We start from the raw sequence: 14,746 nt of genomic DNA on the forward strand, positions 1-14,746 counted from the left end.
CATCCCCTTGTGGGTCGGTCAATGGCTGCTTTTGTATTGATTTCAGTCTGGCTGATGTTTGTATTTTATAGCGCTGCTCTTATGGGAAAGTACCACCCGGGATTGACAAACACGGATCGGTTTCTGTATTTATAGTTCATTCAATGACACAGAACATGGGAAAAATATGTAGGTGAAGGCCTATCTGAAAAAAAAAAAAAAAAAAAAAAAAATCTATGATAATTAACCGTTTAGCACAAGCAGATTTTTTTTCTTTGTCAAAATCACAGGGCTTTGTTTCAGTTGTTGAGTTACATGCATATCACAGTGTAATATAATACACAAATATTAGACATTTTTTATATTTCTGTACCACAAAATTTTGCAAATGTACTTTCTGCACCACAAAATTCCACAAATATATAGAGCAGCACTGTTTTCAACACTGATAATAATAATAAAAAAAAATTCTTAAGCAGCAAATCGGCATATTAAAATGATTTCTGAAGGATCATGTGACAGTGAAGACTGGAGTAATGGCTGCTGAAAAGTCAGTGCTGCTATCACAGGAATAAATTACATTTTAAAATATATTACAATAAGTTAGTTATTTTAAAATGTAATTATTTCACATTATTACAGTTTTACTGTATAAAAAGTATTATTATTATTTATAAAAAAAAAATTCAAGAGTATTAGGTCTTAAAATTGAAAAAGAAACATTGCTACATAGAATGTTTTTGTTCTGATTTAAAATTGAAATATGATCAGATTTTTCATAGCTTTTATCACTCTTGCGCTCCTCCGTCTGTCCTTTTTCCTCTACACACCTCCATCTTTCTCCAACTTTGTCACTAACACTAACTATAAAGCAGCAGCAGCAGGGAGTGTGATGGCCATGTTGACGAAGGTCTTTTGGAAAGAGTTCAGGAGACGCAGCCTCAGATTTACATGGCAGGGGCTGTAAATGGTGCTCTAATTTGCATGTTGATGTATGTCCAGCAGCAGATACATGTCATCACCCTGCCAAGATCTTCAGACTTAAAAAAGAAGAGAGAGGAAAAAAAATACTGCAAAGAAAAACTTGATGCAAGTGTGTAAAAATGTGCCTTTAATGTTGCACAAAGTAACCACAAAAACCTTCCTTAAAAAATAAATATAAATAGGCTTAAACTCTGGGAAAGCCAGACCCATTTCTTTCTCCTGTAAAGATGTGAACCACCCACTAGACTCCCAGAAATATCATTGTGTTGCTTAGCAGCTCTGCTGGTTCCCCAGGTCTCGTTGAACCAATGGAGCTAACATAATGGCTTAAAATTCTCACATTTATCTCTGGGCAGCTTGTCTGTTGTTCCGGTTTAAAGGGGGTTAGAGCTGATAGTGGATTGAGGACACACCACTAATGCGTTTGAGGAGGGAATACTGTGATGTTAGGGCCATAGACATGTTAAAACTAAAACTGACCCTTGAGTGTTTGAGATGTGCAAGCTCCATTAAGCTCTTAATGCTATAGTCATTTTAGAAAATAACTTTACTCTCTGTATTTCTCTCATCTTCCATTCTTCTATCTGTTCCTATACCTCCATCTCCTGGGTCCTATTTTACTGTCACCTAGTTTTCCCTTCACGTCCAGCATATCAAGTAAAAAATGTGGAATTTGATTTGCGGTTGTGTTTATGGATTCTGGGGAGGACCTGGTAAGCGCTGACAGCCATGAGCACAAATTACTCTTACATCCACTCTGACCAGGCCACGGGCAGAAATGTTGAATCTCATTACTGTGCGCCTCAGTCTGCTCTCGTGAGGGGACTCGAAATACGCTTCGCCCAAAATTAAAGTTTGAGAATGAATGCAATGGATTTTAAACGTGATTGAATATGACATGTCATTTATGAACGGCTTGTATGAAAGCTCCTGAAATGTCAACATAGCTGAATGGTTCACAATAGTTCTGTTCTAAATCCTAGCGAGACCCTTGCTGTCTAATGTGATTGTAGGCACCAAACTGAAATGTAGGCATTCGAACTGAAGTGAAACCTCTGATTAACCTCAGATCTACACAGGCATATGAACCACACAGGCAACATCTGAAAATTAATTGCAATGGAGTTTTAAATTAGCATGTTGCCAAGCTAACTATGCTGCAAAAGGTTTATAAGACTGTAGGATAATATTATTCTATGGGCAAGATTTAGTAAACGGCAAATTTGTGTGAAAGCTCAATTCCAAAACAGTGATGATCGGCATGGACATTTCTGCGGGTGATTTACTGACAATGCACACATTAAAGAACACAGACACAACATCTCACTTACATATCGATCAATGCAATGGGCTATATCAAGCACAGCACACATTACCTTGCATTAAATAATGCTGCATATACCAGTAATTTGACAATGAATATCAATATTAGTGCTGTCAAACCATTAATTGCCATTATTCGCATCCAAAAGAAAAGTTTTTGTATTCATAATATATGTGTATATGCCATGTATATATAAATACACACATATGCAAGTATACGTTTAAGAAAATGTTGTTTATACATTTAAAATGTATATATAAAATCAATTATATGGATATAAATATACTGTATACATGCGAATATTTCCAAAATATATTGTATATTTGTGTATTTATCTAAACATAATAAATATACATAGTATACACACATATTATGTAAACAAAAACTTATTTTGGATGCAATTAATCATGATTAGTGACAGCACTAATCAAGATCAATAAAAATGAATCGACTCCTACAAATGAATGTTCTTTTTTCAGCACTAATTCTTCACTGCATGCCTTTAGCAAATGCTGACAGTACTATTTTAACAGCAAACGCTGTTATAGTAAATCTGGCACTAGTTTTGTTCTTATTTATTTGAAAGATACAATTCTGGTCCAAAGTTTAGCATCTATAATTTTATTTGATTTTTTTTTTATGAATCTGTGTGCCTTTTATATTTAGAGAGCAATATTCACATACTTTATTCATCTATTAATATTAATTTCTGCAACTGGCATAATTAAGTAATGCAACTTCTGGCTTCTCATAATAGTCATTAGCCCCTATATAGTAAAGGAGGTGAGCAGTGCCCTGAGCTCCACAGATCCTGAGTCAGCCTGTGACTGTTAACCCCAGTGGAAAGCTCAGTCTATGCAGGTCTCATAACCACTGACCTCCAGACATCCAGGGGCAGGTAAAAACAACCTAGACCCAGCTATTAGGAGCAAGCTATATCCTCAAAAGAATCATCATCAAACCGGAAAGCTGAAAGAGTTATCAACCAAAGCAAGTTCTAAAAAGGTGTCGACCAAACCGTGGCAGTTTATTTGTGTGTTTTGCCACATAGACATTTCCCATAATGAGCTGATAATGCACTCCTGCAGGTAAAGGTGGCAGAGGACAAAAAGAAAGAAGTTACACTACATCAATTCTAACACGTTTGTGTGTGCATGTATACATCTCAGTTCTGATTTTCTATTTGTCTGACTTTTTTTTTTTTTTTTGCAGAAAGACAATTTATGTGGCACGTTTTACATAAGAGTTCTTGCTTTTCTACACATAATTCTCTGGCTTGCGCAATGAAATATTCATTCTGATGTGTTTGTTCGATTTCATTTCTTGGCAACATTTTGAGAGGAAAGCCGCAAACCCTCAACCAATCGTGATTTATGTAGTATTTCCCTGTGGCCCCTCCAGATATCTGCAGATCAAATATTTCTGCTGATGTTGTATTTGGGTCAGGGAGAGCCCATTCCAGTTCCCTTCCTTTAGCTTTTTAAAATAAAAGCTCTGTGGCGATTTATAGGCAGAAAGGTTTGCCTTACATTTATCAATAGTGTGCAAACTAAAATCAAACATGTAAAAAACATTAAGACAGTCACATTGAAATCAGGGCAGCTGTCAACACTTTTGAAAGACAGAATTATTCCCAACTGAGTTTAAAAGGAATAGTTTGTCCAAACATCAAAATACTGTCATGTCATTCCAAATTCCATTTTTCTTCTTTAAATGGAATGCAAGAGTAGAAACTTTGAAGAACGTTCGGTTTGCTTTTCTCAGTTCTGATAAAATAAATAGCTGTTAACTAAAACTAAAGTGAAAACAAAAACCATGAAAAAAAAATGCTACTTGAATAAAATTATTCAAGATCAAAAATTGCTACTTGAAATTAAAATTAATGAATTAATTTTCATTCGCATAAATGGAAAAATTATAAATAACTAAAACTGAATTAAATTTAAATGAAAACTATCTATACAAAATCACAACAAAATAAAAACTTTGAAATTAAAATGAAAAATAAAAACAAAATATCAATAAAAAAAAAAAAAGTAAAATCTATAAATCAACTCAAATTGTATTAACCCCTTGAGGGACTGGAGCTTCAAACTTCAAAAGCAACACAAAAACCACCTATACAGAGAGAGAAAAAAAATAATTCACAACTGAAGTACAATTCACTTTTAAACTATTTTCATTCAGAAACTGCTAGTTAATTTTAATTTATGACAATGAAATAAATACGACTGAATTAAAGATGAAAATTTCAAATACCAAGGCTTACAACATTAATATCCAACGGTGTATGTACTTCAATGTTAGCAAAGTCTTATTTCTAGTGCAGCTGTTGAGGAAAGATCATAGATGTGAAGGTCAAAGACAAGGGTTCACAGTTGTTTACAAAGAAGTGTTCTGTGAAAGAGTTCTGGACTTGGGCACCTATTATTGCCGTTATCATTGGTCTAGCACTATAGACTCCGTCGAACCACACTTTTGACCCAGGGGTGAAGCCGGGCTATTGATTCTGCTTATCTAATGTCCTTTTTTTGTTTTCACACTGCAATTGATGGGGTTTGTGTACCATCAATAATTTAGTCAGAGATTAATTTCACTGTAGAATTTACGTGTTGGAAAAGCTTTCAGCAATCAGATAACATTTATAAGGCTTCGGTCGAACTGGAGCAGGGAGGCTGAAACAACGCGCATATGCTTTATCGAGCCAAACCTCATCAAATTCCCCCGAGTTGCCCAGTCGAATGGGTTCGTCATTTCCCTTTCAGCAGAACCCCCTCAGCTTTCCTTCATTACCCACAAATAGTGCAGCTCAACCCTTATTGAACAGTCCTAATAGTCCTCCCACCCGGTTTCTATCTATAGTGCTGCTGCTGACAGGAGTTTGCGTTCCGGATTAATCCTGAGTCTCTGAAATGCTGTGTGCTCTGTTATGCCATAAGCAGATGCACTGAAATTTACCCATGCTGTAGTTGATGAATTAGCGGTCCAACTTTATATTAAGTGGCCTTAACTTCTACTTACATCTAAATTAATAATTTGGTACATGCACTTATTGTGTGCATTCATATTTGTACATTGTACTTACCTACATGTAAATACAGCTTTAATTAATTTCTGTATTTACATTCATAATTACACTGTTGACCCATGCATTACACCTTAACTCATCCTTAAACCTAACCATACCACTAAACCTGTCCCTATCCTTACCCGTATCCCACCTCAAAAGCAGCAATACAATATGAACACAATAAGTACAAATGTACTTATTTTTATGTACGTAGTGCATAGGTAATGCTACTTAAGACCAAAATTAGTTCTTAGAAACCTTTTTTGTTTAAAATTATTTTTTAAATTATTGTTTTCTTTTCAATTATTTTTTTAATGAGGCTAATGAATGTTTTTCTTTACTGCTTCATATCAGGACAGTTTTATCACCCTGATCTTGTTGATTATTGACTCAATTTATTGACTTGATTTTTTTTTTTTTTACTTTATATTTTACTTTTAATAAACGAATACATTTAATAAGTAAAATGTCCCATTTCATGGATCCAAAAGGTATTTTCAAAAAACAAAACAAACAATGGATGCAATATAAGTACAATTTGAGCTCAAGTTGTCAACAAGCATCTGTTAGTCAATATTAGATTGGGCCTATCAAAGTGTCATTGTGTACAAACATCAATAAGAACTAGAGGTCTTCAGATGAGTTTCTCTAATAAGTCCCTACAGAAAGATAATAGAATGGAATGATCAATAGCCTGGAGCTGGAGAGATTCAGAGATCTTGATAGGGGAACTTAGTTGAGGCCGTTTTAATTCAGTTGGTATCAATCCTGTTTACACCGTGTTTGTCCAGGATAGCTCATAGTAAGATCATCTTAAACGAAGGCAAGGACTTAATGAAATGCTAGTTAGATTTCTCCAATCATAAATCACATCTGTACGCTCAAAGCCAAAGGCCACAGGCTGGTTTCATGAGCTCTATAGCTGTGGTTTTTCACTGACAGCACTATAGGCTTAATGTGTGTCCAGGAAGTCAACAAGCTGGAAACGAACTCAAAGCACACAGTGTTTAGATGATATCTTTGAATTTCCTCCGATTCACAGCAGACACTTGGGAAACGTTCTTAGCACATCCAATATCAGTGGCATGATGAATAACTAGATCCTTGCAGGAACCTCAATCAATCACATGTGAATGTTTTCAGCTCCTGCTAAACACTTCTGCATGTACCATGTGCGTTAGCAAATCCGATCAATAAAGGGATCTCCGTCTCCTACACGTCTAAGTGTGGCTGATTGATGGTTTCATTTGAAAGTTGCCTGAAGCTGTGGAGCACACTATACAGCTTCGGCATCTAAAAATACACATTTGATATTCAATGTTAAAAACAGCTGATAAACTTCGAGTAAACTTGTGTGACTTCACCAAGACGGCGCTATATAAAGGCCAACATTGATGTTTTTATCTTTATTTACATAAAATAATAAGCATTTAGGTATTTAGGAGGCTGATAGAAATGCAGAACGAGATTTGGCAAGGAAGCAAGCTTTTTTGAGTATGTACTTTAGTCCTCAGGACTGCTCATTAGCTTGTACTTTGAGTCCACTCTGCCTATTAAGTGTGGGCATCAAGTTTGTTAAGTCTCATTGATGGTTGGCATTATCATGGGACCTTCAGTGATGTATACGGTGACTGGAACACGGTGAAGAACAGCACTGGCTTCATCTAAGTGAAAAGGCAAAGGAGCATTTGTTGTACACAGCTGCGTGCAGAGCTTTGTAGAGTAAAAAAACTAAATAAATAAAAACAAGTGTATATTAAGGGCAGCTATTCTTTATTGCTGGCTATGAGCCCACCTGACCTCTTGTTAAGGGAAGCCAGAGGAAGTAAATTTGCCTTTATACTTTAAAAGCAATCCGCAGGGCAGGGTCTTGAGAAAACCTCACAAATCAGTGTTTTTTCCGCCTTGTTGCTTCATCCTGTTGTAAATGAGACGTTCCTCAGAGGACTCGTGCTCCATTTCATATGCAGACATTATTCTTACCGCCAACACATGTCTTTCTCCAGATGTCTCTGGGAAGGAAAGGTGACAGACGTTTGTGCAGTTACTCATCCCTAAATAAGCCCTAGAGGACTGGAGTCTGAATGAAAGATGACCCGGGTAGGTGGATGGCTTAAAGTCACCCAGTTAAGATCAGAGAGAAACATACAGGTCTGTAAAATCGGGAATGCTGTAAATATGTCTTACATGGTCGCTTTGGTAGCATATTATAAATTAGGATATTTCTTTGACTAATAGAACACGAGGGCCATGCATAAGGAAAGTCAGATTGGCTTCTGTTTGAATTGCAGTAAAGGACATTTTTTGCTATTCTATAACCAGAGATATTTATATATATATATATATTTCAGATGAAACCAACAAGAAAAGTATATTTCTAAAAGTCAGAAAAAAAATCTAATTTGAGCATGCGTTTTTTTTTTTTTTTTTTATTACGCTGCTGGATAAGTATAGCTGAGAAAATATGCTGAGTTAATCTAACCAAGCAGGCTGGGTTACTCAATTAACCCAGCTGCTATCTCATATTGGCTACAATGCTGGCTTAATTTTACCTCATAAAAAGGTTATTATTTTCATTTTTCTTTCAGACAAATCTGTAAATTGGGACTTTAAAGAGTAAGAGTTAATTGGAATGGACTTAACACCTACTGTACATGAAATTACACTTAATGGACAAGGACATTTAAATAACAGCTATCAAATATTTTTATTTGATGTCAGTTTAATCATTTTAAAGTTATGACAACTTCATTGGCATTCTATAAACTGTATTATTTTAGAGAATTGTAATTATTATTATTTTAATGTTTAAATATTCATTAACAATATTAAAATACAAATGTTGAATAGGTGATATCTGTGACATTTAGTATGAACTAGCAAATAATGCCTTGGAAAGGCAATGTTCATGTTCGCAAAGTGATAAAGAAAATAGAAAGAGAGAGAGAGAAAATCTGTGTGTCGTTCTCTCATTCGGACATTGAAGTTTTCCCATCAAGCAAGTGACACCTCCCACTAGTGGCACAATGACACGGCACAACTAGATTTCTCCCATTATAATAAACGAAGCTGTGAGTGTGACGACTGCTTATTATAATGCATGCAAATTCAAAAAGGCAATTAGCCGTTTTCAACAAAAAGCCAAGGCTTCTATTCCTATAGCAGCCATATTGAATGTTACTTTTTCTCCCATCCTCCCAAACGAGCATCTGTTACACCATTGGCATTGTGGTGTCTTGTACACAAAAAGTCACCATCGTTCAACAGCCACACTGGAAACACAATTGGCGTCAAGTTAGCCAAAAGCCTGGAGTGCCTTTCCTGCCCCAGATTCTCAGCCTCAGGATTGGGTAGGGGAATAGATCAGATTAGTTAATTAGACAGATTTGAGCTTGTTAATTCTTGTCCCAGAGTCTTCAGACATGTTCCTCATCCATCTGGTAAATGACCCAAGAGAAGATGTGGTTTAATCGTCTCCCTCTCTCTGTACATCTTAATTAACAGCAGCTCTCTCCTCTTTCCTGGATTTCAGCTGAGGCCTGAAACCATATTGCGTTTATGTGGGATTTTTTTTTCTCTCTCTTGCATTACAAACATTCTGGTTCTGTTTGGAGGACCACCTGTTAAATAGAGATGGCCATGTTCAACAATGAACACTAGCTTACATTTAGTACAGGGTATATATATATATATATATATATATATATATATATATATAATTATGTAACAGTAAATTATGCAGTTTTTAGAGAAACATTTTAAAGATTATGGTGTTTAAAAAGTCTAACTGTTAAAAAGTTTTGCTTGAAATTGTGTTTGTGCTGAATGGCCTTAATAAATCTATTATGCAGGTCATCATTACATCAGTAGGTGGTGACAAGTGGCTTAGTTAATCATTGAATCATTCATTTTACTGATTCATTCAGGAATGAAATAACACTACTTTGAGTTGCTTGGAGATGTGCAGTATTTCTGCGGTGTCTTGGAATTATTTTTGTTGGCGAAGCAATCCCAACAATATATTAAAACAACTGCCAACATAGTGCCCAAAATGCAACTTATTTAATATGAACTGCTGTATAAGCACACTCCGTTTGTGCTGTTCCTCTGACTGTCAGCATGCCTGTGATTACCTGCGGCACTCTGGCACTCATGCTCGTGTGATATTGCTTAAATTGAACACAATGACTTTAATTCATTTTTAATTGTAACTTAAAGAGCCAGTAAGATGAAAATTCTAAGCTTCCTATCACTGTTTATAAGTCCTGTACATTAGGTTTAAATCCATCCAAGGTTAAAAAACATTGTAATTTTGTCAAAATATCATTTTAAAATTACCTCAATTCTCAGAGATCCCCAAACGGTTCGCGCAAAGCTGTTCAAAAGATTCAGTTTCCTTAAACCCCACCTTTCGGTAGCATACTGTGTTCTGATTGGTCAACTAACATAGTCAGGTTTGATTGGTTGTTCCGCACACACCTCCACGGTAAACTATGCGTTAGCATCTGTTTGGGGTGAATTATGTCTTATTCCGCTCACCGCAAAGCAAACAGTAAAATAAAAAACTTGAACAGTCTCGCTGCTTTTTCTTCTGTGTGGGCGTATTCAAGCCGCGCGCTTTAGTTTGAATCTGAATAGCGCGTTCGGCACGGGGGCGTGGTCACATTCGATATAACGAAGGGAGACATGAAAAATAGACATCGCGTTGTTATCATATGGATTACTTTACCACAGAATATCTGTTTTCGCCAGCATTTGTTTAGTTTTAAAGTAGACATGTCAAGCTTTCTATAGATATCTCTCTCATGTCTCTTCGTTGAGTATTCACGGAGTTACAGTTCATTTTAATGACGTGTTTGTAAATGAAGATCAGCGCAGACAGGCTGCAGACAGCACACATACTGATAAGACGCTCAGGAGAAAACAAACACATAACTTCATAATTATACTTCGCGTTGTGATTCGGAGATGCTCGTTGGTCTAAATAAAGTTGGTAATGAACCCTCTTTTATGGCCAAAAGCTTTGAAAATCCCGCCGTGTACTCACCGAGATTAGAAAAGCAGTCATCAGTGAAGATTATTATGCAAAGTGCTCCTAGTGACGTACATAGAGATGGGCAAAAGATTTGAAATCTATAACGACTCGTTTCAGCGATTCAGAGTCGACTCCTTACTTTAGAAGCAAATAACTTTATAAATCGTATACTTTTTGGTTTATTTGCACATTGTTTACACTGATGGACAGCTACATCATACACTGTAATACAGGTAATTTTTGATTTCCCATCTGTGTGGCTCTTTAAGTTACAAATATCCTGAAGTACTTTTTTGAAGCCACAGACGCCATATATATAGGCTCTAGCATTGCACATCCTAATATTACAGTATATACTGCAGTATGCACCATCAGGTTTTTCCTGAATGGACTTTTCAGTGGAGGTAAGAATAAAATATTTTCTTCACTCCAATTCATGTGTTCCCCATCACAGTTTCTACACTTTCTTCTCAAATGATGAAACGTCTGCTTATATATACAGTACTGAGTGGTGTTGATTGTGTCCGACTGTGTCAGTTGCATCTTGTAGTGTAGCAGCTTGGGAGAATGAGAAGCCTGGGTAGACCACTCAAGTGGCACCACACACCAAACCCTCCTCCCTAACCAGGCTAATGAGTTCTGATGCTAAGCGTGCACAATGGCAGGGTCATTTTGCAAAGAGACAAGAGGCAGGGGCAAGGAAACGTTTACTTATTTAAATGGAAAGGTCATTAGAGCAGAGACACAGAGGCCCTTTGACAAATGAAGTCAAAGCCACTTAGTGTCCATTCCTCAAGCGAACGACCGTATAATACATAAAACCACTCTCAACTGCTTTGGGCTCAGTACATGCGCTCAGGGACAGCACACTGAACTTCCTTCTGCTGTAGTTCCCAGAGATGGAAATGAATTGCTCCCTCATGTTTAATTTTTCATTATATTGCCATTTTACACTAAACAGCGTAAAAGATTTAATTTAGTGAAAAGGTAATGTGTTTTCTCTTCGCTGTTTGAGTAATTAGATTGGTAAGCCGTCATTAGTGCGGTCTCTGTGTAACACACAGCCATCAGGCAGGGAGAGAAGCAACTTCTCAACATAGACAAACACTTATCAAAATGAGGACATTCCCATTTAATTCTATTGTTTTTAGATACAGCTAATTATAACAGCTCACTAACCTTAACTTAGTCTCAGCCTCAGTCAATACATCCACACTTTGTGTGCCTGGATACAGTCATATTTACAGTATGGCAGTGCCATCAAATTGTTGAAAGATTCTCCAGGTACATTCTTCTTTATGTCTGTGACAGAATCATAATACATTTGGACAGAAATTCTGTTTACAGTGCCTTTTTTCCAATACTATTTCAGTACATACAATTTATCAAAAAGGCCTCAGAAATATATCAGATTTTTATGACATTTTACTAACTTTGGATCTCTCTCAAGCTACCACTCTCCTAAACAGTATGCTACAAAAGACCAACTAGATTGGTCAGTTTCACTTACATCAGACAGGCTTTGTTTTTTTAGACTGTAAAACTAAAATAAACTTAATGCTTAATTTAGTTATAATTTTACCAGTTGAGGTTCATGGAATTTCAGGGAACAAATGTATACATTTTAGAAGCTGTTGTTAATTATGCTGTCACAGAAAGTCACACATTTCAAAGTGGTAGCTTTGTTTGGCAAAGCTTAATTATCAACTAGACACGGCTCAAAGCAGACTGATTTTTATCGGGACATCTGGTCACCCTATATCCAATCACTGCACAACCAGATGAGTACAGTATCAGAGGGATTCTCCTGCATTCTCGCTTTCTTTCTCACCCTCTCGATCGCTCTCTTTCAGAAGCTTGAGCTCAATTTCCGCAGGCAATGAATGACACTACAGCTGTCACATAGGACATTTCCACCCGTTACATGCCACCAACACACACACACACACGGAGCACATGGTGGTCACAAGTATGTTGTCCAACAGAAAACATGTGTCAAGGGTTTGTTTTAAATGCTGCCGATTGTTTTCCAAGTGATTTTTGTGGGTGTGTTTGGGGATGACCATCTATCAGATCTGAGGTAAAATGGGGAGTGTGTGTGATTTTACAAAAGAGAATGAAGTTCCTTCTCAGCTTCTTTATTTGTCAATTAATCAAGACAAGAATGTGTGTGTGTGTGTGTGTGTATCAGGAATACAAAAAAATAACATGTTTTTAAAAGTCCTAATGGAAGAGAGGTTAAGGTCAAAGTTAAAGTTGAGTGCATTTAGGCTGCTAATGCCCACAGTAACGGAACCATCCACTGCATTATATCCTCTTATGTGTGTCCGCCTTTCAGAGAGATGATTAGAAATCACTCACAGAGCAATGCTCCAGGCCCTTTGATGACCACTGATTAAAGTCTCCATGGTCTAGGGTCATTGTCATTACCTTTACTCTACTAGCGGTTGATTATAGAAAATCAACTAAAAGATGCCCATGCTGAAATGCAATAAAGAAAAAAAGCATCAAAAAACAAATCCCTCCCAAAGCCCCCCCATTTACTCTCATTTGCCAGAGTTCAAAAGGAAATGACAACCAGCGTCAGTCATTAACTAATAGGAGGAGGACAGCTTTGATGGCTGCCAGTATCCTCCAGTAGGATTAAGGAATGTTTACCTGCTATGCAGTATATAAATAAACTGCTCGTTCTAATGACCTTCAGAGTAAAAGAAAGAGAGATGATGCAGAGAAAAGGCACTTTAGCGTTTTCATCACAGATGCAGTGAAAAAGGAAATTCATGGCCATTGATGTCATTTTTTTCTATTATTACATAATTTCTCCATATTATTCAATTGGAATAGTCTTAATCTGTGGAACAGGATTGGTTGTATTTGGATTAGAGGTAAATGTAATTTAGTAACCCTATAGAGCTGTTGTTCTCACTTTCTGCAAATTTATAAACTTTCGAGATGTTAAAGATGAGCAGCCATTTCAAAATGGGCAGAAGCATCTGGCAGACAGGAATATTATCATATGAGCAAAGAAAACAAAACATGTCATCATTCAGTCAGGCCAGTAGTAGACTGAATATCTGAAACAAGCGGGAAATTATACAGCTATAATGCAACTCTACAAACACACTTGAGCTGGAATCAATGGCATATGATGAAAAACATTGATTGTTCAGAAGTTTCAACACATTCATGCAGAAGTGTTCAAGACTAGTCATGTTTTTTGTAATTCAATATCACATGCTTGAAATGCAGCAACAAATGAAGAAAATAATCACAGAAAACCAAATGCTTACATTTGCAAGACATAAAGCTGGATCAATGAATTCACTGTTTTCAGTGACAATGCAGCACTGGAACAAAAAAAGTAATTGTCAAATGGCCCAAGACTTTTACACTTGCCCAAACTGGCCCAAATCTCTCACACTTGCCCCAAGCCCCTAACAATAAACCATTCATGGCTCAAACACAAGATACTTTTAAACAGCAACTGGCAAATGCAGACACTGCTGGTCGATTAAAGGAATACATTTTTGTGTAGACCTTTTGTGTATTTCTAGGTGCTTATGGTATTCTTTTCTTCAGGGCTGCTTGAAAACCTCTAAATTACAACATCTGGGACTTGTTCATAGAATATCAAAAGTATTATCCTTTAGTCTGAAAGGCTGTGAGCCCTACTAGGGACAAGTGTTGTAAATTAGCTTAGCTAAAAACATTATGATACATGCATCAGATGACTGTCAAAGTTATCTATGTAATTTGTAGCTGTCCCTATCTAAATAAACTAAAGAACTAAAGAGTAGGTCAATGTGGTTCTCCTGCTTTACATGTTAGCATGCTGCCCATGCCATCATTGGGTGACCTGTAACCCAGCTGTCGACCCTCAGTAAATCATTTTTTATCTGTCTCATATTCCTTCTGGTACATCCTGTCCAGCGATCAAGTTAAACGACACCTGCAATTGACCGCCGACCCCGGAGAATGAAAGAAGGGGGGCATCTTGTGAACAGATGGGGTTTGTATAGATTGGTGTCCTATCAGCTTTAAACATTACATCAAATTACACTACATTACTAGCCTGTGCTCCCAGATGTGATTATCATACAAATGGACGATTGTTCAGAATGCGCTCATGATCCAGCAGGACAGAATTCAATTTCAATGCACAGTCAGGGCGAGAAAGCAGTTTAGCAAAGGGAGAGATCTGACTCACATATCACTCTCAGTCGTGAAGGAAGGTTGCGTTCAGTATGATGAGGGTCTTTTTTGGATGTGGCGGAGTGCTGGTGAAAAAACCCCAAGTTGACAGGTCTAGGGAGATAAGAGCAGTCACCAAGCGACAGTGTGGATGTCAAAAGCT

General features: G+C 36.8%; 1 protein-coding gene across 1 annotated transcript in view; it reads left to right on the plus strand.

Moving 5' to 3' along the window:
- Positions 1 to 14,734: 14,734 nt before the first annotated feature.
- The window catches only part of LOC113056875 (ankyrin repeat and sterile alpha motif domain-containing protein 1B-like), an 11,682-nt gene continuing 11,670 nt past the window's right edge, over positions 14,735 to 14,746 (plus strand). Inside the window, exon 1 of the mRNA XM_026223786.1 lies at positions 14,735 to 14,743. Coding sequence (XP_026079571.1) covers positions 14,735 to 14,743 — 9 coding nt within the window. The remainder of the gene's footprint in view (positions 14,744 to 14,746) is intronic.

Source organism: Carassius auratus, chromosome 4 (genome assembly GCF_003368295.1).
Source record: "Carassius auratus strain Wakin chromosome 4, ASM336829v1, whole genome shotgun sequence".
NCBI lineage: Eukaryota > Metazoa > Chordata > Actinopteri > Cypriniformes > Cyprinidae > Carassius > Carassius auratus.